The sequence below is a fragment of the Mytilus edulis genome, chromosome 2 (genome assembly GCF_963676685.1).
Source record: "Mytilus edulis chromosome 2, xbMytEdul2.2, whole genome shotgun sequence".
NCBI lineage: Eukaryota > Metazoa > Mollusca > Bivalvia > Mytilida > Mytilidae > Mytilus > Mytilus edulis.
Genome location: NC_092345.1, coordinates 15765249 through 15792533, shown reverse-complemented (window position 1 = coordinate 15792533; position 27285 = coordinate 15765249). Strand labels below are relative to the sequence as shown.

Here is a 27285-nt window from a genome sequence, read left to right as displayed (position 1 = left end):
AGACTGTTACTGAGACAATTGATCTATAAAAAGAAGATGTGGTATGATTGCCAATGAGACAAATCTCCATTAAAGACCAAATGACCCAGAAAAGGTCACCTGTATTTTTAATATAGATAAAAGCATTGCATATTAGATATCAATAAAAAAAATTAAAAAAAAACTTTCTTCTGCTGATGTACTTTTCAAGAGTATAAATTTGGATTGGTTGATATTTACAATGTATTGTTTCAGGATTGCCATGTATTGACCTTTACCAGTGCTGGGTCGGTAGCTGACCACTTGGTTCTACATCCCACACTTACTACTGGAAACTTTATAATCAAGGTTTGTATAACTAATAGATACTATTTATATCCACCAGTGTTCGTTACTGAGGAAAACTATAATTTGAATGAGTATTTGGGCTGCCAGTTTTGAGGTCCTTCAAAAAGATTTTTTTCACAATCATGTTTTATAATTTTCACAATCATGTTTTATAATTTTCACAATCATGTTTTATAATTTATAATTTTATAATTTATGATTTATAAAAGATAATATATAAGTTACTGCAGAATTAGAAGTTGTAATTGGATGATACATAAAATTGAGAATGGAAATTGGGAATGTATCAAAGATACAACAACCCAACCAAATAGCAGAACAGTATAAAGCCACCAATGGGACTTCAACACAGGTAGAAAATCCTGCACCCTGATAGATGCATGGAAGAAATTAATCAATGTGTGTCATTTCTTGATGCATGCACTAAATTATTTACCAATCTGTCCTTTAGCAGGTCAGCTATAGGCCTGATAATGGATCTGATATGAAAATAATGTTTTTGGCAACAATCTGTTCCTTATTGCAGATAGTCTAAATAACCATACAAATATTGGTTAATGTAAGCTAAAATACAATTGTAAAGCTGAGTAGAAATGTGAAAAGAATTTGTACAATTGTGTGATTACCTTGTAAAAGTAAGTATTTGTATAATTTTACAGGCTATCTGGCTGCCAGGAACACAGACTGAATTAGCTATTGTTACAGCAGATTTTGTCAAGGTAGGTAACTCTCAGAGAACATTAGCTTTAACATTTGGTTATTATTTACTTTATAAGTAGAAGGAATACATTTATCACTAGTTTGAAAGAAATCACTTTTAAAATAGTTATTAGTTTTGGTATGATATTTAAATTATACATAATAGACCATTAATATGTTTTGATATAGTATTTGGATTTATTAGTAATCCTTAGTTCGATTTTTTGTCGATTTTATGGGTAATTGTTAACCTCAAAATTAATCTTTTACAAAATACAATTTCATTTAAGTTTTCATGCAGAAGTTATCAAAATCATCTTGTTAGTACAATTTATTTTCTCTTCTAATCAAGAACAAGTTCCCTATTAAATAAACCAATCCAAAGTAAAAAGTATAATTTTTACAGTTTTGTTAATGCTTTGCTGTTACAGATATACAATCTTGGATCTGATGCACTGAGTCCACAATATTTCTTCTTGCTGCCAAGTGGTAAGATTAGAGATGCTACGTTTGTCACCACAGAAGATGGGTGTCACATGGTCCTCATGGCCTCTACAGGATATATTTACACCCAGGTCCTTGAGGAGACCAGCAGTGCTAAACATGGACCATTCTATATCACTAATGTATTAGAAATCAACCATGACGATTTAAAGGTTAGTTCTATTTCTTGAATGGCTTTCAAATAAAGCTGTTTATTTTTTCGTGCACTTACATTTTTTGGTCTCAATTTTGATGTGTAAATTTTTTCTTCATTAAATAGTTGAAGAATAGTGTATGGATTGTATCTATAATTGACTTTTGATAAGTGTTATTATTCATTCATTATTCTCAAGAGTGATTCAAATCAGAATATTTTAAATTAGACCATGTCCTTTCAGAATATTATCTGGTTATTTCAAAAGTTTTTTTTGAAAATTAGTAAAAGTTGTTCCATTTCGTAAATGATGACAACGGGAGTATTATTATTACTGTGAAAGTATTTTAATTCGTGGGTATCAATTCTCATGGTTTGAACAATATTTACATGCTCGTGGGTTTTTAAATTCGTGGATTTTAGTTTTCCAAAAAAAGTTAAAAAATGAAACCATTAGAAACGAAGGTTACAAATTGTCTAGATTAAAGGAAATTGCAAAGTAAACATTGACCCGTCTAAATCGTAGTGATCACACTAATTAACCTAAATAGAGTGATCAACAGATTAGATACCATCAAAGGTGTTAATTAGGCACCTAAAGAAAACAGTTACATAAACAAATGCTATTAACGTATCTTGAATTGTAAACCAATTCTAATCAAAAGCAAGCCCAGCATGAAATTATTATTTCCCAAACGTATGAGAATTATGAGGATATAAAGTGAACACTTTATCATAGCATATCAATACTGGAAATCCGACCTTCATTGATCGAATATATTTATTTATGAGAATTAAAAGATAAAAAATTGAACAGTTAAGGTTTTTAAAGATTAAATGGGTATAATAGCGTCTGCAGATGTGGTTCATAGTGTGTTTGCCCTATGACTACTGTTAAAGTATTCTCAGATTTGGCAATATTCAATTTATTCTCAGCTACATCATATCAGTAGTCAAACCTATTGGGGGATATTTCAATGTCTTGATTTGGACAACTGTTGTTTTATTTCATTTCAATGTCTTGATTTGGACAACTGTTCCTTTATTTCATTTCAATGTCTTGATTTGGACAACTGTTGTTTTATTTCATTTGACACTTAAATTTGTGGATAAAGTCATCCAGGAAAACCACAAATAAAAGTACTTTCACAGTATATCATAATGCATTTATCAATTGAAATATTTCCACTATAACGATGTCGTAGGCTGTGGTGATATAAATGTACTTTGGGAGACTAAAGGACTGTAAAGGTAAGTGTTAGTCCATTGTAATGAGTATGGGAGTCTTTGGGAGACTAAAGGACTGTTAAGGTAAGTGTTAGTCCATTGTAATGAGTATGGGAGTCTTTGGGAGACTAAAGGACTGTAAAGGTAAGTGTTAGTCCATTGTAATGAGTATGGGAGTCTTTGGGAGACTAAAGGACTGTAAAGGTAAGTGTTAGTCCATTGTAATGAGTATGGGAGTCTTTGGAAGACTAAAGGACTGTAAAGGTAAGTGTTAGTCCATTGTAATGAGTATGGGAGTCTTTGGGAGACTAAAGGACTGTAAAGGTAAGTGTTAGTCCATTGTAATGAGTATGGGAGTCTTTGGGAGACTAAAGGACTGTAAAGGTAAGTGTTAGTCCATTGTAATGAGTATGGGAGTCTTTGGGACACTAAAGGACTGTAAAGGTAAGTGTTAGTCCATTGTAATGAGTATGGGAGTCTTTGGGACACTAAAGGACTGTAAAGGTAAGTGTTAGTCCATTGTAATGAGTATGGGAGTCTTTGGGAGACTAAAGGACTGTAAAGGTAAGTGTTAGTCCATTGTAATGAGTATGGGAGTCTTTGGGAGACTAAAGGACTGTAAAGGTAAGTGTTAGTCCATTGTAATGAGTATGGGAGTCTTTGGGAGACTAAAGGACTGTAAAGGTAAGTGTTAGTCCATTGTAATGAGTATGGGAGTCTTTGGGAGACTAAAGGACTGTAAAGGTAAGTGTTAGTCCATTGTAATGAGTATGGGAGTCTTTGGAAGACTAAAGGACTGTAAAGGTAAGTGTTAGTCCATTGTAATGAGTATGGGAGTCTTTGGAAGACTAAAGGACTGTAAAGGTAAGTGTTAGTCCATTGTAATGAGTATGGGAGTCTTTGGGAGACTAAAGGACTGTAATACCCCTATTTTTTTAATAATTTACATGTTTTTTCTTCAGGAGGCTAATGGTAATGTAGCAGGAGGTGGAGTATCTGTGTATTATTCCCATGCATTACAACTACTGTTCTTCAGTTATTCTCAAGGTAAATTAGCTTACGTAGTTTGGATTTATATCTTAGATTTGATCTGAAAAGATATAAGAAATAATTGAATTTAAGAGTGTATTTTCATACCTTAAGAAATTTATGTATATCAGACCTATACTGTAAATGGAGCTATAACAAAGACATATCTTAGACAATTGTTTAACATCGCTATCAGAGTAATTGAGATGTTGATGAAAGATGTGAGCTTATAAGAGTCTATTGAAGACTTTCCATCATTGGTCTATCATCACATGAAAGTGCATTCTGTATCTTTTAATGACATGTTTAAGGATAAGTTGTGACCTACACTTTGTCAATTGATTGGTCATGCATTTAAAGCGGTGAAGGCATTAAGGTTACCCTTGTCCCCAAATTGGTTTTCTTTCTATAACTTTTTATTGCCTCAACCAAATGTCATGAAACTATTACACAATGCTTATTACCACCAAACAAAGATCAAGTTCAAATTTGGGTGGGGTATCTTTCACTGTTCTTGAGTAATGCCTGCTTATAAATGAAATAAATGCTGAATTTGTGATATATTTACAAGCTAGGGCATCTGTGTTCTATGGACACATTCTTATTTTGTCTCAGTAGTTTTGCACATTCACTCAGGAATGTAATTTCTATGTGCCTGATCTGTTAGTGTAAGAATAGATTTTTTTCAGGGTATAAATTAACATTTGTTCGATCTTAAATTTTGTTAATTCTTTTCAGGAAAAAGTTTTGCGGCCACAGTTACAAAAGACTTGTCAGTAACATCTCTCTTGTTCCAGATTAGTCTTAAAAGGTAGGTTGTTAGTAACATCTCTCTTGTTCCAGATTAGTCTTAAAAGGTAGGTTGTCAGTAACATCTCTCTTGTTCCAGATTAGTCTTAAAAGGTAGGTTGTCAGTAACATCTCTCTTGTTCCAGATTAGTCTTAAAAGGTAGGTTGTCAGTAACATCTCTCTTGTTCCAGATTAGTCTTAAAAGGTAGCTTGTTAGTAGAAAAGTTTATCATGTAAAATGTGTGCTTCAGCATACTGCTCGTTGCAATACAAATGTTTGTTTTAGTTGCTTAATATTAGTTTGAAACTTCACAGATATTGTAGTCAATATTACTTTTGCTCTACCATTTAAAATAGATAATGGGATTTTACTTGAGCTGTTCTGTTAAACAAATTTTGAAAATGAATAAATAAGAAACAATATGTGTTGTATTTTATATTCAATTGAATTTAGCTTTTCAAGAACATTGAAATGTAACCCAAGACACATGCACTATAGCATTTTATACTTTGCTTTAAAATGTAGGTATGAATGTCTTTAAATTCACCATTTCAGAATCTAATGAATTCTGGGTAATATTTTCAAAAGTGTACACCAAGCTGTTGTGATAGGTTAAAAAAAGACCTTAACAATAGAGTTCAACCAATGAAGTAACATTATTTTCATTTTAATTACCCATAGTCCTTTTAGATTTAGAATTGGCCAATTAATGTCTTGATTTAATCTTCCCTTTTCCTGTTAACTTAAAAAAATAAACATATACATGTATGCTCTATGCAATTAATTTCAATTTATTTCAGTAATGGGACTAGCAAAGGTAGTAACAACAGTCAGCCTTTGGTTCAATGGTCGGAGGTTCCTGGCCATGTTGGACTAATGTACTGCATGACACAGAGCACCAACAATCCTGTGGTCCTTATGATCAAACCAGATGCTATGTTGGTCCAGGAAATTAAAGTGGTTCCCGCAAAAGCCAAGGTAATTGAAAATATGTTTTCTATGAATAGTTTGAAAATGCAGATTTATTTTTGGCTCTCCCATTAGACTATTGTCAGTTGAAGATGTGATATAATTAGTCCTCTTATTAACATCATACATGACACCTTGACCTCATAAACTATCTACATGCTGTGGTTATCACACATAGACAAGGCATTGCTTTATTTCCTCTGGTTATTTGTGTAGATAAAATATATTGAAACCCTACAAGTGTTTTTGATAAGAGATAAGTTTACCTTCACACAAAAAGATTTTTTTTTATACGCCCGTCAAAATTTTGACGGGACGTATTATGGTATACAAATGTCCGGTGTCCGTCCGTCTGTCCGTCTGTCTGTCCGTCTGTCCGGCGTAAACATGTCGCTAAACACATAACTTGAGAACGACTTATCCAAATTTCATGAAACTTAATATAGTTGTTTCTTATGATGGTCAAATGATCTGTATACTTTTTGGTGAAAATAAGATTTAAACTTTTTGAGTTACGGCACTTTATAACTAAAACAGAGGTGTGTTTTTTTCACATGTCGCACTGTATCTCAAAAACGATTCTTGATTATGACTCAAAACTTTAAACACTTCTTAGTTATATTAATCTCAATATCTGTATACTTTTTGGTGATGATTCAAAATTTCATTTTTGAGTTATTGAGTATTTTGTAAAAAAGGGGGAGGTTTTTTTTACATGTCGCGCCATATCTCAAAAACTATTTATGATTATTGCTTAAAACTTTACACATGTCTTTGTTATATTAATCTCAATATCTGTATACTTTTTGGTGATGATTCAAAATTTCAGTTTTGAGTTATTAGTATTTTGTAAAAAAGGGGGAGGGTGTTTTTTACATGTTGTGCCGTATCTCAAAAGCGATTTATGATTATTGCTTTAAACTTTACACACTTCTTTGTTCTATTAATCTAAAGATATGTATACTTTTTGGTGATTATTCAAAATTTTATTTTTGAGTTATTGAGTATTTTGTAAAACAGGGGAGGGTTTTTAACATGTCGCGCCATATCTCAAAAATAAGTTATGATTATTGCTTAAAACTTTACACACTTCTTTGATATATTAATCTTAAGATATGTATACTTTTTGGTTTTGATTCAAAATTTTATTTTGGTAATATTTAGTTTTTGTAAAAAAAAAAACAGGGTGGGGGGTTTCACATGTCCAGCCGTGTCTCTAAAACAATATATGGTTATTGCTTAAAACTTTCTCATAAACTATTAATGATTATTGCATAAGACTTCCACATAAGACGTCGGGCGTATCATGCGCTCATGGCGCAGCTGTTTATTTTAATTTGAACACCACATTTGTGGTTAGATATTTGAAGGTCATTATGAAGTTCATATTAACATATTTAAGTGGTTGTATTTTGCAGATTCAAGATGTTGTGGCTATCAGACATACAGCGTCCAATTCAGATCAGGTAAGAATATTTGAGGTGTATAAAACTACTCAGCATTTGACAATATTATATAAAATAGGAGATGCTTTTAAATTAGTCAACCCACCTCCTTGGTCTCTTGGTAGCATGTTTGCCACATGGGCAGTAGGTTGAAGAGTCGAAACACCAGTCCAGGCCAAAGACTTGAATATTTGTATTTTGCTACTTCTCTTCTAACCATGCGACATTAAGAGGTAAGAGAAAAAATTGGTTAGAGTCAGAATAATGTGTAAAGGTAATGAGACTTGTCTTCCTGAGGACTGAACTAGCACATTTTATTTTATCAAATTTCAAAAAAATCTCTTTCATCTATGTTTGCTTATTTGGGATGTAAAAATCAAGACTTTAGAATAAAGTTTGACATAAATAGCTCTACTTGACTTTCTTACATGTCTTAAATGTCTTTTCATTAACTGAAACCATTTTTATCTTGAAACATTGAATTATTAAAGAGGGACAAATCTGGCCCATACCAAAATTTGTCCTTTTTACTGTGATTTAAAGTAGCAATATATTTCATATAATATCAAGAACCTTGCTAACTTAACATTCATTGTTTTAAACAGCAAAGAACCACCATGATTTTACTGTGTGAAGATGGAAGTTTAAGGATTTACATGGCCAACACTGAGAACACATGTTACTGGCTCTCTCCCTATCTACAACCACAGAGTCCTATAGCTGTCCTCAAGCCAGCCAAGAAGAAGAAGGTTACCAGATCAGGACATACTACAGGATCTGTGTCATTCCCTGTTGATTTCTTTGAACATTGTTATCAGACAAATGACATTGAGTTTGGAGGAAATGATATATTACAATTGTACAATACACAACAGATTAAACATAGGCTGACAGCCATCGGGATGTATGTGGCAAGCACAAAGGTATGGTTGTAAGATAGAAAAATGTATGTGGCAAGCACAAAGGTATGGTTGTAAGATAGCAAAATGAAGATCCCTTTAAGTCATATAGACTATTACAGTTTAAATTGTCATAGTTATAGTAAACTTAAACTAGTACAAAGCTTTTGATTAACTTTCAATACTGTCAAACCGTAAACTTAAAGGACAAACAAGGCACTAGGTATACACCGAAAACATGGCAGGAGGAAAATGTTAAACTTTCTGTTGTATATGAAGCAGGATCTTTTCTGTACTAAAAATAGCATGTGTTTTTTTTCTAAACAGATGTGTGATATAAACAAATATATAATTTTTAAAGCCATGTTGATAATAGCAAGGTAAAAGAAGTGAATATTAAGAGAAATCAGCAGCATGCATGGCCACACTGTATTTATAGATGCCAATTATATTAAAATATGTAAAAATGCATCCTGTTAAGATTTAAATGTCATATACAAAGAATTCTTAGGTTATAAAAGTTGACTTACACCAACCAAAACAAAATGAGAAAAAAACAAAAGTATAATTCAAATGATTTAAAAATGAGAATTAGTCTAATTTCATTTGTTATTTTCCAGCCTGCTGGATTTACTATAGAGATCAACAATACTAATGCCACTAATGTAATGGTTGGATTACGGGTACAGATTGGTACACAGAGCATCGAGAGAGTTCCTTCTTACCTGGAGATGTTTAGTAGAACCGTCCCAGTAAGTATTATAAACAACATTTACTGAAAATTTTGAACTTTGATTTTTTAAGTACAACAATGTAGTCATTTTGTGCAAGTGTTGTTGAAAAGGAAAATTTTGTTTCAGTATAGGCAAATTACTGGTATGTGAAAAGATCAATTTGATTATATGGTTTATAAAGAATTATGGGACAGTTACTAATTCCAGCAAGAACTTTTGAAAATAGTGGCTTTTAATATATTGTAAACTAGATACCAGGCTTGACATAGGACACTCACTAGTGTCCCTCATACTGAAAAGTTAAACAATATTTGCCACTTTTGTTTTATCAATTGAACCAATTTAAAAAATGACAATGTTGTGTTTTAGGTAACTTTGACTAAAGCTAGATGGTATGACTTACCCTTCACAAGAGAAGAATCATTGACTGCAGATAAAAAAGTCACTCTCTTTGGTTTGTATCAATCACCTTTTATGTATTACTTATATAGCTTAATTTGATTAAAGGCAAATTTTAAACAAATTATATAATTATAATGTCAGAAATGTGAAATAAATAAGAATGTAAGACTTGAATGTTCAACAATTAGTTTTGTAATGAGAATAGAAGGGTAAGTTAGCTTTGTTGAAAAAAAATGAACTTGTGTCTAAATATATTAAGAAAATGGAAATGAAAAACTTAAAAGCTATTATTCATATGTTCTTGATAAAAGAAAGATTTTCTCAATCCGAACACAAAGCAAATTATAAATTTGATCAATTTCCAGCTGTTGAAAGTTGTATTTTTTTTTCTAGAGTTTTCAATGATCTGATTAATGAGATAGATATAGACCAATTTTTAAATAGTATAAATGTTTTCTTTTATTATTGATAGTTGGAGCTAGTGCTGACTCTGGTGGTGTAACAATGGTGGACTCCATTAAAGTTTATGTAAAAACCAAGGAATCGTTTGGATGGCCCGAGGAGACAGATGAATTCCCAGAATCCTCTGTTTCTAAAGTTTTACAACAACAAGGTGTTGTCACGGTGACAGAGAGTGAAACAGTTTCATTTGCACCACTACCACTGACATGTGCTGACAGGTTTGTATTTACTTTTAATTTTCCAACAAATCTTCCATATGTTATTCAAGCAGTACCTTCTTTAGAGAGAAGCCAGTTGAATTGGTACGGGATGACCAGGGCGTTGGGGTTCAGTCTGGAAATAATTGACATTTCATGATCTACTTTTATTATTTCTATAACAATACCACTATAAACTTCCATGAGAAGAATTAGGACAGATCTGTGTGAATAATAGCAGCTAACCACATCGTTAATATCTTTATTGATTATCTTTTACTTTTAACTTTACTAAATAAATTTTTATTTCACTGTTGCTTTCTATTTATATCTATAAAGCTGTCAAAACAACCATTTTTGTAACATTACTTCAGGCGAACTGCATGAACTGCCGGATTTGTACTTCACGGTTTGATTTCATATGAATATTGTCCTGAAGACACACCTAATGGTAAAACATGTTGACCATTATAAATCACTACATTGCGATATTTTACCAGTGTTGTCTACTTTATTGTCATATGTTATTTTAGTTTGAAACTGCTGTTATAACTATACAAAGAAATAAAAATATACATACATGTTATACAATCTTTAAATAAGTTTTATATCCATTTTCTACAAAGATTTATTTTGTTTACAGATTACTAGGAAGTGCATTGGAAGTTTTAGACGGAGCATTTGTGAATACATCAGCTAGTGACAAGGTATTTAGGAATGTCTATAAAACATGCTGAACATATTTGACATCAACACTTTATCAAATAACAGATACAGAACTTTATGCATGTATTTTTTTTTTATTAATTTGTATTTAAATATTCCTTGAAATTTGAACACAATAGACCATAGAGCATAAGATTTTGAAAATGCAAAAAAGTTTGTGTAAATAAAACCACTTCTGAAGTTGTATGTATGTTGACAACTAAAAAGGTGGTATAGTCCAGTTCTCATCATTTGATAGCAACAGGTGATTTTATTTCTTTTCTTTATTTGATTATTCTTATTCTATTTTGTAATGAAGAACAAGATAATAAATCAAGACATTTCTATGTACTTTTTTCATCCTTTTATACATGCGATTGCTCAAGATAATGAGTCCCTATAAGAAACAATTACGAAAACCCTGTATAAAAATAATTTGACTTATTTTTATTATAGGACCCTACAAGAGAGACAGCGCTGACTATAGCTACAAAGTTATTGACTCTGCCAACACCACCAAGTGTACAGCAGCATACCAAGTCATTGATGGCTTCATTGTTCCCTAATACTGCTTCTTATTACAATCACAAGGTAACCAAGTCACTGATGACTTCATTGTTCCCTAACACTGCTTCTTATTACAATCACAGGTATTGTCTCAACCCTAAGGGTTTTTAAAGTTAAAGAGGGACCTCTTAATGTTTGTATATGCAAATGTCTATTACATTACATTCTATGAAAATCTAAATGGGGTTTACAGAATAGAGAGTAATATACCAACAATTTTTTAAAGCCAGAAAAATGGGGTGTTAAATATATAAAAGAATGTATAAAAAAAGAAGAATCAAGAAAAATAGCTAAATAAGTAAAGGATAGAGAAATAACAGATACAGATCACCCATCCTAATCCCAATGCATAACTTCATTAAGTACCATATACACTTAAATCAAACTTATACAAAATGTTGGTCAGTCTCATTAAAATTTACGTAAAAGAAATGCTCTAATCAATAAATTGTTTGTTGCAACTGGTCATCTAATTTCAATAAAAACAGTTTTATAATTTGGTTAGTTTTTGAAATAGAAATAAACTTGAACAGGTGACCTTATAGATCAATATTTTATTTGAGGAATTATGTATATTAAAATTTTAAATATGTGTAAAATTGAAAAGGCTCTGGAATTATAAAGTAAATGATACAAGATTTAGATATCAAGATGTTTGAATGAATATTTTCAGGATCAGGCACAGTTAGTACATGTAATGGACAGTTTGTCTAAAGAAGAGCTAGATTTGGATGTGGAAGCTTACCAGAGACTACTGGTTACAGCAAGATCTGTAGCAGTTGCTAGAGCAAGTAATCTAGTCAAATTTGCTGAAACAGGATCCAGTGCAAAGGAAGAAGGTTGGTATTAATTGTTTTAATGGAATATTGTTTGTAATTTATTGGCGGATTCCTTAATTGTTCCTGAATTAAAGTTCAATTTGTACAAGATTAATATGTTTAATTTGTAAGTATTTCAGTCTTTTAGTTACAGTGATTTGTTTGGATTTTAACATCCCTTGATTTTAAAATTATAATATATCCCTGTTGTTGTTGTATATTACCTGTAATATTTTCAGTATTGGAAGTGACAGATTTGGAGGAAGAGAAGGAAGTGACAGCTAGCTGGTCTGTATCAGATGCAAAAGATAAACACTTTGTCACAATGTTGACTGAAGCATTTTGGAAGTTACACAGTGCCAAACCTGCTAACTCTATGCTAGCACCTGTCTGCTTACCTGGTAATTGATTTGTAGCAATAGTTCTTTCTACATTTTAAAAGTTATTTTGAAAAACGGATGCATTTAGATACACGATTTAGTACCTTTTAAGAGGAGTTGTTTCATTAGCGACTAAGGTCTACCAGTAAAATAAATAGATCACTTTGACCTTCACTTTACCCATACATGACTTTGCTCTGAAGATCTATGGTTGTTAAAATTATAGAGGAATGATATTATTTCAGGAGATCCATCTTATTTTGCTCAATGCTGAAATTAGGTTACTGTGATTACCATTTTACACATAAATATTTTGAGCCAAGTTCTGTAGTAAGATTCATTTCTAAGCTAGTATATTAATTATTTTGACCATGATGTATAGTTACTTATATGCAGGTCAAAACTAGCATAGGTTTAATTAACCTCATTAATGATTAAGATAAAAAGAAGAATATGATAAATAATGGAGATAGGGATTAGCTTTATATATAGATCCATTTCTTAAAAGAAATATTGATTCTTTAGAAAGATTTTTTATTAGGATAAAGAAACTTGTTTAAATAAACTCATCTTTCTGTCTACAAAAGACTGATCAGTGATGCTTGAAAAAAAAGGTTAATAAGGCAAAATAAAGAAGAAGTTGAAGAGCATAGAGGACAAAAAATTCCGAAAAGTATTAACAGCTAAGGTAATTTATTCTTATTAATTTTCAGGACTTTCCCATGTAGATGCCACAGTTAGTGCCCTGGTAGAGATAATTAATGCCTTTACTCTTTGTGACCTGGATACGGCAAACCTTGCCACCAAGTTGTATGTCAGGTTCTTAATGAGTCCTGTAAGTATACTTTAAATTTCTGCAGGACATCAATTACTTTGCCAAATTGGATATTGATTATACACTTTAACATTGATTGATGGTGTACTTTGTATTTATTGTTATTTGTGGGATACAAATGTTTATGGTTTACATGGTTACAGGCGGATACATTTAATAGCCTTATATGCAAACTGTCTAAACCTCAAAATTAAATATCCATGAAATAAAGATTTTTTTGAAAATAATGGAATCCACAGTATTATGAAAAGTGTTCCATTCCTGGGATAGTGTTTTTTTGTGCTTATACGAAACTTTGAATGCATAATGTAGAACATATCTCTAATTGATTGTTATGTTTTATGTGGATGACGCTCAAATAAAAATATTCATGTACAGTAACAGGAACAAATATTTGATAACAGCTATTGTGTATTGACAATTAGGTACAGACAGTGAGTTTTGCCTGTAAACAAGCCATCATTAGATCTCTGAGACCCAGACACAGAAGGAGGCGTGTCTTCATACCATCCCCACCTAGATGTACTTCTCCAGGTAAATGTATTATATTGATAGGTTTATCTTCTGTCTGTTCTAGTGTTTGTTTCTTTCTTATTAGATCCCTTATAAATTGAAGTTCCAGGAGCTCAAGGGTGATCTGTCTTCTTCTATCTGATATTATTAGGATTACTGTATTATGAATTTGGCACAAAACCATGAAAATAAGGGCAATGATTCCATTTGTTTCAGGAACAGAAGATCAAGGGTAATGAAAAATATATTTGAACAAAATGTTAAAGTTTGGAAAAATGCAAATTGAACCATACTGCATATTTACTTGAATGATATTTAGCCCTATAATGTTACATTATAGATCTGCTTATCAGTGGTAGCAAGCTTTTTGTCCTTCCTTCATATAGAAAGGCAATATTGCCAAGATAAGGAAAAAGAATTATAATGTTTAAGATTTGCACTATGATGCTTATATCAAATGATACATATATAAGAATCTATAGAAAACAAGCAAACAGCAAAAGAAAACAACATCAAATGCAATAAGTACTAGATTGTCTACATGTATGCATATATATATATATATATATATTGATTGTATATTTCCAGGTGGAGGTGATGATGATGATGGAGATAATGATGACAATGACAACCAAGGTGATACACCTGTAGGACGTGTACCTGCCCCAACTCCACCCACGGAACAAGAAGCAGATGAAGCATTTGAAGTTGTTGTAAGTAAATTACAATACATGAATATGGTAGCCTTAAATAACTTGGTAGAATTACAATAGATTTATAAATTATCTATAAACAAGATTTACATTTAAGTGGAACAGACCAGGGATAAGATGAAGCAGAGAAACTTCTTCGCATTTGATAATCAGTTAATCGCTGTATTTCTAGGCACTGTCAATGATTTAGGCTCATTGCGTCATACATTCTCTTTTTACATGACTGAGTCAAGTCCCTTGTAACTCGAGGAATTTGATATAAAAAATTATCACCAAGAAAAAATTAAAGCAAAATTTAGAAAAAAGTGATGATATCAAGTAGTTTGTCTGTAGAATGTTTTCTATGGTAAATTGCTGCTACCAATAAAAAGAACAAAAACTTTTTGTAGCAGAACTTTTGATTTCTAATGGTCTTATTCTTAGATCAAAATAATTGGAGTAAAAGTAGAAGCTACTAAAAAATGACAGTTTTTATGACTATTTTCTATAGGAACAGCATGAGCCAATGGAAATAGAGCAGTCTATGCCAGGAAGACCGATTGGTTTAGAAGAGTTGTTATCAGGAGGTGTTAACTTCCCTCCTATGGTAGATATACCTCCTGATGCTGACGATGAAACAATGGTAGAGTTAGCTATTGCTCTTAGTTTACAAGAACAGGTCAGTACCATATATTCTGTGAGTTAGCTATTGCTCTTAGTTTACAAGAACAGGTGAGTACCATATATTCTGTGAGTTAGCTATTGCTCTTAGTTTACAAGAACAGGTGAGTACCATATATTCTGTGAGTTAGCTATTGCTCTTAGTTTACAAGAACAGGTCAGTACCACAATGGTAGAGTTAGCTATTGCTCTTAGTTTACAAGAACAGGTGAGTACCATATATTCTGTGAGTTAGCTATTGGTCTTAGTTTACAAGAACAGGTGAGTACCATATATTCTGAGGATTCATTATCATTTGTTGCATATCAACTTTCGTTGGTTTTGTGGGTTCAGGTAAACCACACATTCAAATAATCAACAAATTACAATACAGGCTTTGTATGCAGATATTTGCTTAACCCAGAAATCAAATATAAGCGAAAATGCAAGTTTTCCTCAATCCATGAAAGTTGATTACCAGGAAAACAAATGAATCTACAGTATGTGTATGTTTTTTTAATTCATACATTCTGTATGAATTTAAATGGATAATGAAGACCAGTTTGATTAATTTTGAATGACTGCATGATTTGATTTGTCTCGTGTTACTTAAACCTCACCTTTGGGAGTTTGAAAATGTTACTTTCTTGAGTTGATACACATTTTGATCAACAGGGTGGTTTGTTACAATCTTTTTATATACATGTGTTCAAGGAAGGAGTGAGTTTTCAATTCATGGTAGGTGCAGCTTTAGATTGTGATGAAAAAAACAAAGCTTGATCCAATTGTCAATCTTAAATAAAGTAATTGTTTGAGCAATTTTTTGAAAGAAAGGTATATATTTTTTACTTTAATTTATCAAAACTTTACCATGTATTATGTATTCTGTCCCCTAAGTGGAGAGTTACATACAGAAATATAAACGGGAATGATAAATAGATTCTGTTTAAAGTTATATGAAACCTCAAATCCCCAAAAAATTATGCATATGGTTTTTATATTTAAATAAATAGTTTTCATTATAAAACTTATGTACACATACTTTTTTTTTAAAGAAAATTCTTTAAATTGTCCATATTTAGAAGAAGTTTATTTTTTTTAATTGCTTGCTTCCAGGTAGCAATTTGGCGACATATTTTCAGTATTCAAAGTGACCTTAGCTTGACCTTTCTTGTAAAAATCCCGTGATTGCAATACGCATTGATATGTCACTGAAATAAACTATTATTATCTGATTTTACATGTTAAACACATGCTCAATATCCATGCTTCTTTGTTGATTGTTTACTATAAGGTGACAATCGGTAAACTACAGCTTCAAAACATGGCAATTTTAATGAGCAGCCATGTTTTTACTTCATAACAGAAAGAGAGAAAAAAAAATGACGATTATACAATACTTTTGCGTAAAAAATGATAAAATCATTCACAGAAGACTAAGTTTATGATATATACATGCATTTGTTCTAGAATTGGATAAACATTATGTTTTACTATTCACTCGTTTCATATGACTTTAGCAATAACATTAACTTTTTAAATTATGATATGAATATGAAAGATTTTTTTCCAGCCTGGAAGTGGATCTCTTGGTTTACAAGGTTTGAGATTGGCTGCAGCACAACAGATTGTAAGTGTATCTTATATACAATTCTTTAAACAACTGGGTATTCACAGTCATATTTTAGTTCATGAATCATTTGCCTCTGAAAGTATAGTAAACAACAATCAGAGCATTGAGAGTTTGTTTTTAGTTTTATAAATTAAGATTATTTATATCTACTTAGTGAAAAATGTGAAATCAAGAGGCATAGTTTCTGTAAAGGATTATTACTGTGTATGATAAATTGTCATTGAATAAAAGGTTCTTAATACTTATGAATATTCATGACTTATCCATAGGATGATGATGAGTTGGAACAAGGACCTCTGTCAGACACAACAGCCTCAGCCCCCGGTAGTGATGATGAGAATGGTAGTAACGCTGCTACGGACGGGTCTACGTTACGTACCTCACCAGCCGAACAGGCAGGAAGTGGTGGGTCAGAGAGTGGCGGCAGTGCTCCAGAATCTATATCTGGGGATCAAAATGGTGATTATATATAAAAAAGAAGATGTGGTATGATTGCCAATGAAATAACTCTCCACAAGAGACCAAATGACAAAAAAAAACAACTATAGGTCACTGTATGGCCTTCAACAATGAACAAAGCCCATAGGGAATAGTCAGCTAAAATATTCCATTATTAAACAGAAGGGTTCCAGAAATACCTACATGTAGCTATCAGAACTCTGTTTTACTTAAGGTTATAAATACTTTTCAGACTAGAAGTATAGGGGCTTTTCTAAATGTAAATTATACAGACTTGTCTGTAGTATTGATCTTAGTAGTAAATATAATCAATTGTTCAGTTTCTATTATTAAGAAAAAAATATCTGGTCCAAAATTAGTAAATCTCCATGTATAGTTTGAATGAAAGATTCCCTGACAGTTTGTGAAAATAAATCATTAAAGATAAAACAATGACATTAGTTTGATCTTCATTTAGTAAGTGGAAGAAGTAGTGTTTATGGAGACAAAGATAGAGAGACTGGAGGTAGAAGTGAGACTAGTAGTTTAGGGTTACCCAGTACATCACTACAACAAGATACAGATACTGATTATGATGCCACTCAAAGGTACTTTGTAGTATAGTTGTTCTCAATAAACATTTTGGTAAATACTAAAGTTTATTATTAGATATATTCCTTCCATGGAAATGGGGGTCCTCGATGGCTGAGTGGTCTAAGTAGTTACTACTATGATCATTAGCCAGTCAGCACTGAAGTTGTGAGTTCTAACCCCTCTTGTGCCGGTGCACTCAACTTAATTGGCTAGTTTTCCAATTGAAGGTCAGTAGTTTTCTCTGGGCACTCTGCCTTCCTCCACCAATAAAAACTGGCCGTCAAGAAATAGCCCAAATGGTGCCTAAAACTGGTGTTAAAAACATACAAAGTCAAAAATAAAATCCATGGAAATGATAATATAATAATGACAAATAAGTGAGAATTAAGAGAATGTGCATAGTATAATTTTGATTATTGATTCATGAATACAACAGCACTATCCAGGAAATGGGAATAACTTGTTTTCATTTTTAGTCAATATTTATAGAGACTAATGAAACAACTGGTATCAACAGTATATAATGTAATTGTTTAAATGAATTTCATTCTTACTTATTTGAATTACAAATAATCTTGATCATAAATAAAAAACGAGGATCAGATAGTGGACTTTATTCAGACAGAAATAATGCAGGGTTAAAATGCTTGCAAGTAACTGTACCTTAATATTTTTCATCAATTTTCTATATTTTATTTAGATTGCACAGCTTGAGACTGATACTGCTAGAAAGATTGCTTCATTACCTACCAGAAATCAGGGAAGTCGGAGGTGTCAGAGCTATTCCTTACATGCAGGTTAGTGTATTGTCTCACTCAAGACAATTCTAAATTTTTGTGCATATAAGACATTTACCATCTAAAATTTTATTTGCACAGCTTTCTTATTTTGATATATATTTATTTTCATGGGTAACAAAATTTTGTGTATTTAACAAAAAATGTCTTTTTGTGAATATTGGATTCCATGTTTTTGCCAAATCTCTGTACTAGCCTATAGAAATATGTGCACTTTTTTAAATTTTAATATTCAAGGTTTACCTATTCCAACAAAATCCATGAAAATTGATATCCTAAGAATAATAATGAATCCAGAGAATCTTGAAAAATTTCTTGACTTGTAAAGAAAATGTCTAAAATGTTAATTGATACAGGGCACGACTACCAATGGCTACTGTAAATTCAGAAATTATTTGATGCATTTATTATTGCGATTTTGTCAAAAAATTTGTGAAAAATCTTGCTTAATTCATATAAAAAATTTCAAAATGCGAGTTTAAAATATTGCGATTATTATCTTGTCGCATTTTTAGCAATAATAAAAATATCACAATAATTTATGAATTCACAGTAATTATTTGATATGATTCTAGATGTTTGTTATACACACCAGACCATAGAAAGTTTATAAAAAAAAATTGACCTTTCTCTGTATCAGGTATTGCTGATGTTGACCTCTGACCTTGACAGTGAAGAAGAAAAAGATAAAGCCGCTCTAGACACTTTGTTGACTGCTCTAATTAAGGAACTAGATTTGTTTGGACAGGTTGGTTTTATATTGTGTTAATGTACCATTGTAACATTTGTCAATCACAAGTCTCTTAAAAGACCATACTTCAAAAGTTTCTCTTTGAAATAACTTTATGTGTAAAAAAATATCCCAAGACTTCATTGGTCAGTGAGAGGATCGTATTTCATCTTTGTTTCTGTTAAAAAAATTGAATTGACATTGTTATTTAAACCGATATTCACAAATTTTGTATACAGATGAAATAAGATTGAAAAGGAAAGTAGGCTGTTGTGTATTAATTGAAGTCTTTTGAAGTTTTTTTTTTATTCCCTGTAATTGCATATATGACCAATGAACAATATACAAAGAAAATTTAAACAACAAAAGGAGTAGGTCCAGTAAGGACCGATTTTGGCCTCAAATTTCAGGTTTATCTGACGAAAGATTTTGAACACTTTTTAAACACTTAAGTGTCTATTTCATTTGATTCAATTAGTTTATGTGAAAGATTTGAACTATTTTAGTCATTAAAAACGATCCGATTCAAGCTCAAATATGAAAAATCTACCAAATATGCCGAAAAATGTCACTTTTCAGATGGTTTTTGTCTAAAATGAAATCGGCCGCATCTGTTTTCATCCTCAACCTTTATATATGTTATGTATTATCATAAAATACAACTTACATGTCAATATTAAGGATGAACACGAATGCGGCCACTTTCGTTTTACACGGAAACCGTCTAAAATTTAACTAAAATGCTAGAATTGTGGAGATTTCAGTAATTTAGCATGACTTAATGGTGCTAGTACCCGATATATGTGAATTGTATTGTCAAAAACAGCACATATTTGTGTAGCAGAAGCATTTTACTGTTCAATAAATAACTTAAAGTTTACATTTTAACAATTTTGTAAAACTGCTATATTTTGGGGCTGAAAAGGGGTCTTACTGGACCTACTCCTTTAATGCATATCCTATGTACCAGTATGTACTGCAGAGAAACAAAATCTGGAAGATAGGAAATCTCAATTGCCCTCTCCTGTATTTGTATGGTATTGAAATAGACAACCTTACTACAATTATTTGAATGATAGATATTTTACTATGATTATTTTAAGGAGAAAGAGAATGTTGCTTGTAGAAACCAGAGCTATGAGTTCAAATTAGTACTTCTACGACTTCTGAGTGTTCTGTTATCTCGTACTAAGGCAGGAACTAAAGCATCAGGAGAGGTATTTATAGAACTAGGTTGATACACCTGACAATTTATTTATTGACAGCTTTTTGACCTATCTTAAGTTTGGTTTTATTATTTTGAAATAAAAAAAATAGATAAAAAAGGTCTTTTTATGTTTTGATATATGTTGGAATGCATCATGTTCACCATAATTGACTAGGCTTACATGTTTAACAAATAATCATTTTCAATCATATAGAAGAAATTCACATTGTAATATTTTGTTAACATTCTTACTTAGGTCACATTGTAACTGAGTAGAAGTTTTCAAGAAAATACTGATTAATTTTGTTAAAAGAAAAAATGTTGTGTCTTCAGTGAAAAAAAATTGTATAGTATATGTTTTTGCTTTAATTTTCAGTCATCCTCATTCATTAGTAACAACACAGCATCAGCTCTTATTTCTAGTGGTGCTATAACATACTGCCTAAACATACTGAAAAGTCTTCTACCATACTGGAAACAGTACTCTCTACAAGAGGTTAGTATGAAACAAATTATAGTACCGAAATTGATGTTGAACTGCTTTCTATAAATGTTGAAATTTTAGAAATCAAAAATGAAAACGATGGATATCTTGATTTCAAAGCATCCAGTTCTGTACAATGTTATAGGAAAAAATAATTATTCATATAAAGCAATATCGTCTAAAGGAGTTGGGAGTCGTTTTTGGTACAAAATAATACTGGAATGATTTATATTTACAGAGTGATGGTAGTCCTGTAACTGGATGTCTGTTGAAGCCACATCCCTCTCACCCACCACCAGACATGTCACCGTTCTTCCTTCGACAGTATGTTAAAGGTCATGCTAGTGATGTGTTTGAAGATTATCCACAACTTTTAACAGAGATGGTCCTTAGACTGCCATATCAGGTAAGTTGTCTCTCTGTAAAGTAATTCATAGATTGTCATAATCAGACCTCTTCAATTTATCCAATTCTTATAGGCAGATGTCACCACTACATATTGGTGATTGTATGGCCTTCAATGAGTAAAACTGCTAACACACAGCAAGCTATAAAAGTCCCCAAAATGGCTAATATAAGACTATTCTAACGAAAAAACTAATTGCATTATTTTATGTTCAAAACAATAAACGATAATCAAGTATGATATACAGCAACAAATTACACTGAATTACAGGCTCCTGACTTGTTTAACTGTAGTCCATAGACAATAGTTGGGGATAAAATTGTGTGGATGTTTTCGATGTTACCTCTGCTTCATCATTAACTATTGCCACAACTATGTTGTAAACACAATCCTATGAAAGTTATACAGATAATTCATTTTCAGTTTAGTCATTAATTTGAAAGAAATGAGTTTGAAAATGTGTATTTTTTATATTATAATCAGGATATATGCATGTGTAGTGTGGTCACTTAAATTTGGTTCAAATGAAGTGAGAATTGTTTTCATTCATAATAAGGATCAAGAAGCAAACGGAAAAATAAAAAAAAAAAAATATATTTTACACCTAATGTGAAAAAAAAGATGAGTCAGACTTTTATCTTTGAGTCTCAGTTAATTTTGAATTATTTTATTTTTTAGTTGAAGAAGATATCCGAGAGTAACAACAATGTGACACAGACAAACTTTGACAGCACCTGGAATAACATTCTGTCTGAGGTATACATATATGTTTATGTAACTTATGTACCTGTAATAGTTTAGTGATTTGATTAGAAGATGCCCTTCAAAATTGCTTTACAATTGGGCAAGTGTTGAAACAAAGAGTGTGGAGACAGTAATGAGGTGGACACAGTTAGGATTTGGTCACAGTTAATGCATTTAATTCATTTTTTTAAGAGATGAAAATGAGGAAAAAAATGAAAAAGACCCCATTAAAAATATTAAATACCCTAAGAAAAGTGTTGCAACGTGTGATTTAAGTAGTTTTTTACCCTTTTAACTCAATATCCAAAGCAGCTATACCCATTAGGCCCAAATGACCTATTTTCTATCCTCTCTTTTCACTTTCAATTGGATTTTGGGCAGTACATCAACTAAGCATGCTCCAAAGGGTTTAGACACGAATCAATAACATTTTCCAAAAGATTGTTTCATAGTCAAATTTAGGAAGTACAAAAGTGAGAACTTTCTCAAAGATATTATTTTTAGTGTTTCAACTTGTGAAATGTGAATCAACAGCCATAGAAAAAAAATATTCGGGTTTGCTTTCTATATCGAAATAAATTCAAGATTAGTAAAGACATATTGCATCTTTATATTTGTTTTTGATATATTTATTGTAAGAAAAAATCATGATTTGATTAAAGAATGAAAATAGAAAGAAAACATGTATATATGTTATGGGAGGAGTTGGTTAATTGATGAAAGACAGTTGTTCCTATATACCATTTATAAGTTCAAATTAAGCATCCCTTACTATATATATTGCATCATTTATTCACAGGTGAAACTTTCATATGTTCTTTCATCATGCATGTATTTTATTTATAAAAAAAAAAGATACATTGTATGATTTGCAATAAGACAATCAATTAACCTTTTGTTATTTATTTTACAGTACATGATGACACAACAGACTCCATTTGTAAAGAGACAAGTCAGAAAGGTATATTTTAATCCTACCATAATATTTTTTAGTGTTTGTAAGTCAGTGACTGTAAAAATAAGTCCATATAGATTTTATACTTGAAGAAAGGTATGTTGACTGAACCTAATAAGATGTTGTTCTTTAAATGTATTTGTTTTATCCATTTGTATTGTTTTAAAAATTCTATTTAATCAACACTAACACATTACCAGAATAAATATCAGGTTTGATGACATGCTTGTCTATCACATTTACCAACAGGGTCTGGATTTTATTGCCATTCTATGTTGTTAAAACACTCAAGTTTGATAGGTGTAATATTTCTAATGTTACATGTTTGATAATTTGATGTATGTCTGTTTAGGGGAAAATAGCATAACCATTTTCAGTTTTAAAGTTTGACATAATGATGTAGATAGTACAATTTTCACCATTTTTCAGTTTCATTTTCAATGTTTGAATTGATACTTTAAATAATCAGTTGCAGTCTAGAATATCATATAATGTAGTCTGATTTTGTGTTTATAGTTGTTGATGTTTATCTGATATTGTGTTTATAGTTGCTGATGTTTATCTGTGGAACAAAGGAGAAATACAGAGAACTGAGAGACTTACATGCTGTAGAGATGCACCTCAGCAGTGTAATGAAGCTGTGTAAAGAGGGTGGTCTCCCCCTAGAACAAGTGGTATCACCTGGAATCATACTACCTTATGATACACTTCTTAGTATTGTAAGTATTCCATTAAGGGGTAAGGGGTTACTGGTAGGTTATAGTAAACAGTATTGGAATCTATGTTTGTTAAAATTTATCCTTGTAAAAACAAATAATTTATTGATTAATTTGATAGTAAGAAAAATTAACTCCTAGTGATGAAATACATAAAATTTAAAACATGCATATTGTTTTGCTTTTTATTAGAATGCTGTTCATGATTAAATATGAAATGTATTGAATATTTTAACACATAATATATTTTGTAGATTGAGCATTTGAAAGCATGTTCAGAAGTAGCCACATCAAGACCAGTTAACTGGCAACTGTATTGTAAAGATAACCAAAGTAAGTAAATGGACCATATATTGTGGATTCCTTTATTTTCCTGGATACCAATTTTCGTGAATTCCAATTTTCGTGGATTAAGGAAAACTTTCATGTTCATCGATATTTAAATTCGTTGTTTTGCTGAAGTGTGCATGCAAGCCTATAGAAAATTTGAAATTAGTTGAACATTTGAATTCACGGTTTACCTGTACCAATGAAACCCATGACAAATTGGTATTAAACGAATAATAATGAATTCTCAGTAAATATACCATATAATCTATATAACCTTTGATAGATTAACAGTTGAATCATAAGACAGACTACAAAAATGACTAGAAAACCTGTTTGATTAAATTCTTCATATTATATTTGGACGTTAAGCAGCCAACAATCAATCTTAATGTATTCTCAAAAGCTACTGGAGAATACATTGATTTATTCTATTCTATATATAAAGTAGGATTTTTTAGGCCCTTCTGTCTTTCTCCATTCTTATTTGAAAGATTTTTATGTAGGGCTGGTTATATTGTACTACTTCTTATATACATCTGTTGATTGTAGATGTGCTGTCCTTCTTGATAAGAGCCAGTATAATGTTGGATGAAGGTGTAGCCCCTACTCTGCTACAGTTATTACAGTGTGCCCTGTGTGGGAGTAAGATGGCTGCAGCTGTGGCTGACGGAGGAGGATCTACAAGTTCTCCTTCTAAACAGAAAAAGGACAAAGACAAGGATAAAGACAAAAATGAAGGTATAACAGTTTACAAGGATTTTTTTAGTGTTGAATAAAATTGAGAATGGCAATGGTGAATGTGTCAAAGAGACAACAACCCGACCATAGAGCACACAACAGCAGAAGGTCACCAACAGGTCTTCAATGCAACGAGGAATTCTCGCACCCGGAGGCGTCCTTCAGCTGGCCCCTAAACAAATATATACTAGTTCAGTGATAATGAACACCATACTAAACTCCAAGACTAACAAAGGCCAGAGGCTCCTAACTTGAAACATATTTTGACGTTTTACCTTTGATATCTTCAGTTACTACATTCTCTGTCTTTGAAACCTGATGGATCATGCCCTCTTTACAAAATTGTGGGGTTGTGAAAGTCACAATATAATTATGTAAAATTTCTGATTTTCAAAAGGAAGGTTTATTCAGAATGCAATCTTATCAACAAACAACAGAATTGTTGTGGACTCAATGCAATTAAGAGTTGAGGTATCTTTCCTGGAGAAAATATATAAATGAATGGGAGAGGTAAAGTTTGTTCCAATGAGACAGTAACACAAAGACACCAAAAAAATCTTGAGTCTTCAACAATAGACAACAATTATTCAAGTTACAAATGTATTAAAACAATATTGGGGGGGGGGGGGGGGGGGAACCAGAAACTATCATAGATATGTGTTACTGCATATATATCAATCTTTTAACTTTTTATGCTTTACATTGAACTTTTGTACTACCTTTAAGATTCTGATGATGGACAGAAAGTAGATGAAACTCTGTGTGCAAGTCTGATACAATTACTGAATAAAGTGGTTGATCCAGACTTAATGATAAACTTTATCAGGACATTCTTACTGGAATCTAACTCCACAAGCATAAGATGGCAGGCCCACAGTCTTGTCTTCTACATCTACAAGTAAGTCTAGAAGTCTAGTTAGATTTAAGTTTGTTTTAACCAGAACTTGTTTAAAATTTCAGTGTGAAGGAAGGTAATTTAACTCCAGAAGCTTTTATTTTTAAGAAGAATCATTCAAGAGATCCTGTCATTGAGAAAAAATGTTTAATTAGTAATTTATTTTTTTGTATTGAAAATAACACTTCTGTACAACTGTTGATAGAAATTAATGTGAGAACAGAGTGGCAACACTACCTGATACATTTATATTCCGCCACTGCATAAAGTGTGATACCATATTTCTCCACTTGAGATAGTTTAATTTTCAAATAAATTTAAAACACCTAGAATTTAACAGCAGTCAGTGGAGAAAATTGTTTGTAGGACATATGGTGGTAAAACCTCTTTTTTTCAGGATATCACAATAAAAAATTCAGAGAAAACCAAGAAAATTTGACATCATAAAATTTTGACCAATGAGGAAATGAGATCAAACGAACAATGTGTTGATGGTTGTTATTCAAACATAGAAACTCTTTATTTAACTTTAACTGTTCCCTTGTGTATACTTCCCTTGGTTATACAAGGTAAATTATATTCAGGGGATTCTTAATCAATGTATTTCAAGACTTTGAAAAATAACACCACTCATTCCAGAAACTGTACTTTGACTGAACAAGAGAATATGATGGAAATGATGTGGAGTCTATGGAAAGAACTTGCCCTGTACGGTAGAAAAGCTGCACAGTTTGTTGATTTACTGGGATACTTTGTACTCAAAACACCTCAAACATCAGAGAAGAAAACAAAAGAATACTTAGAGAAGGCTATAGCTGTTTTAAGGGATGAGAACAATCTATTGGCTAACCACCCCAATGCACAGATTTACAAGTATGATAAATGTTTCATGGTTAAATATAGACATTGTGTGTACATTTGAAATTGCTCCGATATATCATTCTGTAGACAGGCTAAGTTTAGAACATTTCCCATGAAGGACCACTGATAATTCAAGCTTTTCTTAACTTTTTTTTAAAAGTTGTTAACTTCTGTTATTTGTTCTCTTGTGGACAGTTATTTTTATTGGTATTTGTACCACCTCTTCTTATTTTTGTATTTTCTAGTAACTAACAAAATGAGAAAAACTTGTGTGTGTTTTTCATAAAAAGGCTAATTAAAGGGCATTATCATTTTGGTCTTTTGTGGATAGTTGTCTCATTGGCAATCATACCACATCTTCTTTTTTATATTATGTTTGTACCCAACACCTTCACTAAAATTAATTTGGCTCCTTTAATTTTTATAAAATTTTGAGAAAGTATTTACTTTGGCCCTTTGACAAAAATATAAAAATTTCAAAAAATTTGAACAAACAGTTTTATCAGAAAAATTACACTGGTTATATAGCAGTTTGACAAACACTAATTTTGATCATTGAGAAGCTTAATATTCCCTTGAAACACAACGTAATTAAAACGTTTAGCTGATTTTACAGAGTTATCTCCCTGTAGTGTTAGGTACCACCTTAATCTGAAAAAAAAATGTATTCATACTCATGATTGAAATCCATTAAAGAATTATTTATTGAAAAATAAACATGTAAGTTTTTTGACATTTTCAAATCTTCTATCTATGAAATAGAAGATAG

At 31.5% G+C, this 27285-nt stretch overlaps 1 protein-coding gene across 1 annotated transcript in view; it reads left to right on the top strand.

Moving 5' to 3' along the window:
• The window catches only part of LOC139511565 (E3 ubiquitin-protein ligase UBR4-like), a 111341-nt gene that overhangs the window by 38658 nt on the left and 45398 nt on the right, over positions 1-27285 (top strand). Inside the window, exons 44-77 of the mRNA XM_071298403.1 lie at positions 235-327; positions 987-1046; positions 1458-1682; positions 3853-3937; positions 4658-4730; positions 5511-5688; positions 7098-7145; positions 7730-8047; positions 8644-8775; positions 9127-9211; positions 9632-9839; positions 10462-10525; positions 10980-11114; positions 11764-11929; positions 12148-12309; positions 13002-13123; positions 13549-13657; positions 14225-14349; positions 14840-15007; positions 16562-16618; positions 16891-17080; positions 17538-17667; positions 18354-18450; positions 19091-19198; positions 20284-20397; positions 20764-20883; positions 21110-21277; positions 21956-22033; positions 22935-22982; positions 23525-23695; positions 23947-24025; positions 24572-24760; positions 25487-25658; positions 26295-26528. Coding sequence (XP_071154504.1) covers positions 235-327; positions 987-1046; positions 1458-1682; positions 3853-3937; positions 4658-4730; positions 5511-5688; positions 7098-7145; positions 7730-8047; positions 8644-8775; positions 9127-9211; positions 9632-9839; positions 10462-10525; positions 10980-11114; positions 11764-11929; positions 12148-12309; positions 13002-13123; positions 13549-13657; positions 14225-14349; positions 14840-15007; positions 16562-16618; positions 16891-17080; positions 17538-17667; positions 18354-18450; positions 19091-19198; positions 20284-20397; positions 20764-20883; positions 21110-21277; positions 21956-22033; positions 22935-22982; positions 23525-23695; positions 23947-24025; positions 24572-24760; positions 25487-25658; positions 26295-26528 — 4511 coding nt within the window. The remainder of the gene's footprint in view (positions 1-234; positions 328-986; positions 1047-1457; positions 1683-3852; positions 3938-4657; positions 4731-5510; positions 5689-7097; positions 7146-7729; positions 8048-8643; positions 8776-9126; positions 9212-9631; positions 9840-10461; positions 10526-10979; positions 11115-11763; positions 11930-12147; positions 12310-13001; positions 13124-13548; positions 13658-14224; positions 14350-14839; positions 15008-16561; positions 16619-16890; positions 17081-17537; positions 17668-18353; positions 18451-19090; positions 19199-20283; positions 20398-20763; positions 20884-21109; positions 21278-21955; positions 22034-22934; positions 22983-23524; positions 23696-23946; positions 24026-24571; positions 24761-25486; positions 25659-26294; positions 26529-27285) is intronic.